The 6,000-nt window shown below is 40.6% G+C and overlaps 1 protein-coding gene across 1 annotated transcript; it reads right to left on the reverse strand.

Moving 5' to 3' along the window:
- Positions 1-3,039: 3,039 nt before the first annotated feature.
- LOC113689681 (9-cis-epoxycarotenoid dioxygenase NCED1, chloroplastic) lies at positions 3,040-5,647 on the reverse strand. Its single transcript, XM_027207417.2, has one exon. The coding sequence runs from the start codon at positions 5,395-5,397 to the stop codon at positions 3,430-3,432; it is 1,968 nt and encodes a 655-aa protein (XP_027063218.2). The 5' UTR covers positions 5,398-5,647; the 3' UTR covers positions 3,040-3,429.
- Positions 5,648-6,000: the final 353 nt, after the last annotated feature.

Consider the following 6,000-nt stretch of genomic DNA (forward strand, 5'->3'; position numbering starts at 1 on the left):
GGAAGGACAACTTTCATTCATATATATACATATTGGTTGCAAATATGGGCTAGTATTTGCTAATTGTCTTTGCTTTCGTCCAAGTAAAAAAATTCCATAAAACTAAAAGAATCCAATGTCTCTCATTTTCAAAAGGCGAATACAAGTCAAGAAAGTTTGGCCCCAGAATCCTCCAACTCTTACCTAACAATACCTGTTTCAATTCTTAATCATGTAACATGAGCCTCCCAACCATAGAATTTGCATGATTGAGAAGAATTATAGGAGCCAATCTCCATCCTTTATGGCATCACAAGAGATTCAATAAAGACGTTTAGACAGGGATGCATAAAATAGTGGTTTCAAATCTAGTAGTAACATAAACTTGTCAATTCATGCATAAACCCAATGTGATTATATCCAAGGCATGTAACAAAACTTGTAGAACTGCAATGCAGGGGCGGATCTACGTTGGGGGCACGGGCTACCATTGCTCCCTTAAATTTCTATAGTACTCATAGAATTTTAATATAATTTCAAGTGTGCTCCTTGAAGTTTTGTGTATACATTGGTTTATATGCTCCTAAAGTTGGTTTTTATTTTGCCTATTGCTACAACTACCATAGAAAGGATTTTTTTTCAGTTGTGAATATAGTGAAGAATCAGTTACAAAATAGAATGGAAGACAGTTGGATAAATGAATGTTTAGTTACTTACATTGAGAAAAATATACTACATGAAGTTCAAAATGAGAAGGTTGTAAACCGTTATTCAAATATGAAATCTCGTCGTGAGTAATTGTAAATGATTTAGTTTGCTTTTTGAGATAAAATTATTGTTACATTAATAATTTTGAGTTTGTCTTTTTATGTTTTTCATGGAATATATGCATCATTTGTACTTTTTGATGAATATTTTTTTGTTTAAAGAGCTAGAAAAAGAGTGGATAAAAATTTTTAGAGTCCCTTTTATCCCCACTGATAATTTTTTTGGCTCCGCCGCTGCTATATGGTCTTATATGGTCTTAAAATGGATTGGCTATTCGTCAAAGGAAACAGCAACCTAATAAAAGATCCATAAGGATCTCAATTCTAGACAGATAAGCACCCCCATATTTCGATTTTTCGAGTATCTATGAGAGCTACTGACCAATTCACCACATACATTTTTAGGAGCTTTTCTTGAAGGGAGGATTAAAATAGGATAGATTGATGTTTTGCTGGCCAAAAGTACACTTTAAAAATGAATGTGAAGCATTGACTCGGACGTAAGACAATTGTTTCAGGCACATATTTTAAATAGTGGACATTAATATCACGGTCTAATTGTTGTTGATGCACATGACTGCCTGTATAATTGACTGCTTCCGATTTCGCATATGCAACTTATTGCCTAAAGTTCATACCACGAAATTGAAAAAAATGTCCTTAAGCCAATGACAAGACTTCACGCACTGCAATTCTTGCATAATTGCTTCTATATTTGAAAGTCTTCTCGAGACCAATGTAGCAAGATAAAATAGGCTGTAGATTCCAAATGATGTTGGGAAGTCCGAAAAAAGAGGAATTCTGGATGTTTTGATATATATATATATATATAAAGTAAATTGCATTTGTCTAATTTTGTTCTGAGATGGTCTTCGAAAATGTGTCATGTATCTTGAGAAGATGTGTATTAACTAACTCGTCACTAATGTCAATAGATGTAGATTGATTCAACCATCGAGGTCCTCCTTTGTCCAAAAGTTAACACTAGTAATTCAACAGACCAACAATACATCACCAACAAATCCATCAAACGAATAATAGAGCTCATAACCAACTACTTTTAGAGTAGTTGGCCACTAGAGATAGCCTGCTAAGGGATTGAATCCCTTGACCTGCATTCTTCTTCAGAATTTTTTTAAAGTTTTGCTAGCGGGTATAAATGCATCAGTTTGGCCTTGCAGTGGTTCAGTTTCCTTCAGTTTTATCAGCGAGTGCAAAAACTTCCATTTGGTCCGATGGTAGTTCGGTCCCCCCGAATTCTTTCTTGACCCATTTGAGCCCACCCCTCTTCCTTAGCATAGAGTAGGAATATTCCTAAAATAGGAAAGCTATGGTGTCGGCAAAAAAAAAATGAATAATAGAGCTCATGGAGAAAAAGAAGTTACATCATTAGAGAAATTGGATAGACAGCCAATTACTATCCTTCAAAAAAAAAAACTCTCTCCCAAACGGTTGCTTCCTCTCTCTTTAGCCCCAAATCCCTAGATTGATAGATGACAGTTCTCAAATATGGAAATTGAGCATCTACGAAACAGTACACCACCCTTACAATTTTCCTCTATGCAGACACATGGTTAATGCAACCAACAATTGGTGCAAGGTATATGTTGGTCTTCTTTAGTTATCTGGCTAACTAAACACACCAATGGTTAGCCGATTTGCAAATCATCAGTTGCCACAAAGCAAATTAGATGATCTGCACCAAAAAAAAAAAGAGGGAAAAGAAAAGAAAAGAAAAATACAACAATTAGTCTAAAAAAGACAAACGTTTGCATCACTAGATTAACTTTCAATCACTTTGAGGTAATGGTGCTTTCATCAATTTATAGAAGCGTTATGTGAGTGTTTCAACCAACAAATTTTCCTTTCATTCCAACTTTGCAAGAGCTATTGAAAGTTGACCTCTTGTCGGGATATCTTGAAAGGAAAACGGACCAATTGTCGTGTATCCATATCTTTCTTTCATTTTTTTTTCCTTTTATTTATTTATTTATTTTGCTGAATAAAGGTTTAAACTAGCACATCATTGCAGCCTACAAAATACACTTTTCTTTGATTTCGTGTGCACAAAACTGATTGGCTCATTCAATGTACATCCTAGATTTGATTTGCCTGGAATTGATCCTGGGAAGTAAAACTTGCACATTTCAGACAAGCAATGATGAACTTCACAATTCCTTTTTTTTTTTTTTTTTTAAATGTCAGCGGAACATTAACGGTGAAGATATGGTGGAAAATGGAAATAGTGTAGTGACTGTAGTCCATTAATTACATCAGCCAAGAAAACAGAGTGTAAACAGAGAAGGATATATATAGATATATATGATGAGGCATGTACAATACTATATACTCCCTCATATGCTAATTTTATGTGGAAGAAAAAGCAGAAACCAGCTGAGCTCGATCCCTAACTACATCAAAAGCTACAAGCTGGTCCTCCAAAACCTCTCACAAGAACTTAAATCTCTCCCCGAAAAGGGGAAAGAGAAAGAAAGAAAAGAAATGAAAAATAAAAGAACAAAATTAGACAACCCCCTGGAAGGGATTCCTCAAGGGAGACTCCGGGGACGTATCTGCAGCCATCCCTCTGGTAAATCTCCCTCGTATTTGACGTACTACATGAACTAAAACTTGGAAACACAGGTCACAAGTTTCTTTCAGTTCCAGGCTATCTGCACCAAAACTAGGCCTGGCTTGCCAAGTCCTTGGCACTGATAAAAGTGCCATGGAAACCATATGGAACTCTTGATGGCAGCTGCACTGATGCCTCTAATTCCAATGTCATGGCGTTGACAATTCTAAGCTCCGATTTCCATTCCTTCTCGTCATGAACAAATGCCAGAATGTAACCATCATCTTCAGCTTCACAATTGGGATCTCTTGGGAGGAACAGAGGCTCACCACCATATTTTTCATCTCCGTAAATGAACTTTCTCACTTCACCGGTGAAAAGGTCCACCTTTGCAAAACCAGAAACTTTAGGCCATGGCTCAGCTATAGCCAGATATGCATACCTTGTCTTCCTCCCAAGCTTGTTTCTGTTCACCATTCCTGCCTCCAGATTAACTTGATCCTCAGGATTGGATATGATTGCCCTCCTGGTAGACTTGCCCGTCTTCAAATTTAGCCGAATTTCAGATAAAACACTCTTCAACCCCTCGTCACATTCATTGAAAATCGAGTCAGGAGGAGTCATACATGATCCAATCACCACAATTTCATCAGTTTCAGGCTCTTCCCAGGCATTCCACAGATGAAAGCAGAAGCAGTCAGGGACTTCTACCCACTTGATCGCTGAACTATCCTCAGCATACTTATCCAGTACACCGAATCTTGACACCTTCTCCTTGTCATACACCACCGGGGAGCCCCCACGAATCATTTCAGACATCTTGAAGACGACTTGTTGATCAGGGATCACCACAAAGTTGTCAGTGATGGCGAAATCGTGCATCATGGTTGGTTCAGGAACTGGGATTTCAATGTCTTTCGACTTCTCCCCTGCTTTCGAAAACCTGAAGTATTTCAGATAAGGCTTCTGAATTACATCGTAGCTCAGAGCAAAGAGCTCCCCAGTAACAGGGTCCAGCTTTGGATGAGCTATCATGGTGGACTTGAGCTGTCCATTGAAACTGTATCTCTCAACAGTTTTCAAGTCCCCCGAAGGGGTGATTCGAACATGATACGGCAAGTCATCTTCAGACATGGCGAGCAATCGGTTGTTGAAATAAACCAAGCCGGCGTTGGCCACCCCCGTTCCTTGGCTATGATCAAGAAGCCCAAACACTCCACGAGCATAGAAAAGCATGAGCCTGGCTATGCCGGAGTGGCCATGGAGCTCGCCAATGGCTTTGGGGAAAACAGGACGGCCTAAAGACCTTTCCTGGGCAAGCCTCTGAGTCTCCGTAAACCTGCAGGCATAGCTGGCTGAGCCGTTCTGGAATTGGAGGGCGTGGATCATGCCGTCGCCGTCGAAGAAGTGGTGGCCGGCGGCAGGTTCAAAGAGTGGATTAGCACCGTTTCGGACGTAGACGCCCTGAATGGAATTGGGAATTTTTCCAGTGACCGGAAGTGCATGCCGGACGGGCTGTTCCGGTACCGGAGCAAAGTTTCCAGAAATTTGGATTCTGGGGTCTGCAGTTTTTGGCAGGGGCTGCTCCAATTCCCGCGCAGTCAAGGCAGTCTCCACCGCATCTAAGGCCATTGCGGCTGCCCTTTGTAGTACGTTCCATTGTGGGGTGGTTGATGGCGACCGCGATGGTGATGGCGACGCCGATATTGATGGAGACGGAGTTGGCACGGTAGCAGTACCAGTGGGAGTTTTAGATGGGGTGGCAATAGCAGCACTGCTACCAGGAAGAAAAAGAGCTGGATATGCAGTTTTGGCAGAAGAAGAAGAAGGAGGAGAAGAGGTAGTTGCTGATGATTGCTTTGGGAAATGGAGTATGGACGGTGTTGTCTGCAAGGAGCAGTTAATGTAGTTAGGCAGTGTATTGGGATGTCTGAATGCTAGCGTTTTTGAGCTCGGAGAGCAACCCAAACCCAAGCCCATCATCTCTCTTGACGAAGGAGGCAAAATCATGGTCATGGGCATGGGGGATTTTGGATTAACCCATGAATATGAATTTGTAGGAGTGGAAGCAGAGATCATACTGGCTTTTTTTTTTTTTTTTTTGGGGGGGGGAGTTTTTCGCTATCTTTATCGCGTTGGTGCGATTGATTGATTTTCCAATATGGACTACCAGTGTAGTAGAAGTCGTCGTCGTCCAGTGGCAGTAGTAGGGAGTTTTTTTTTTTTTTTTTTTTTTTGAATTGTTTTAGTTTTTGAGAGAGAGAGAGATTTGAGAGAGAGAGGGTTATAAGAGTAGTAGAGGATTTGAGTGTGTGTGTGCCTTGAGGGGGGGAAAGAAGGGAGTGAGAGAGAGAGTATATATAGAGGGAAGTGTGGGGATGGAGGCCACCTCTAACGTGTAGGTGAAGCCCACGTGTTTGATAAATGGAAAATTTGGGGGAAGAGGAAGAGAGAAGCTCGAAGGGAGGATTTGCCAATTAGCATTGACCTTGTGGGGGTAGGGGGCGGGGGACATGGTTTCTTCAACCTTTGACACGAATCATCCTCCAACGACCTCTCTCTCTTTCCCCAGCCTATAATATAGCGTGCTTTAGATAATAATAATAATAATAATATAATGCCCAAACCCCATCAGCCAATTGGACGCGGGATTCATTCTACTCAACAATCACACACACACCT

Source organism: Coffea arabica, chromosome 5c (assembly GCF_036785885.1).
Source record: "Coffea arabica cultivar ET-39 chromosome 5c, Coffea Arabica ET-39 HiFi, whole genome shotgun sequence".
NCBI lineage: Eukaryota > Viridiplantae > Streptophyta > Magnoliopsida > Gentianales > Rubiaceae > Coffea > Coffea arabica.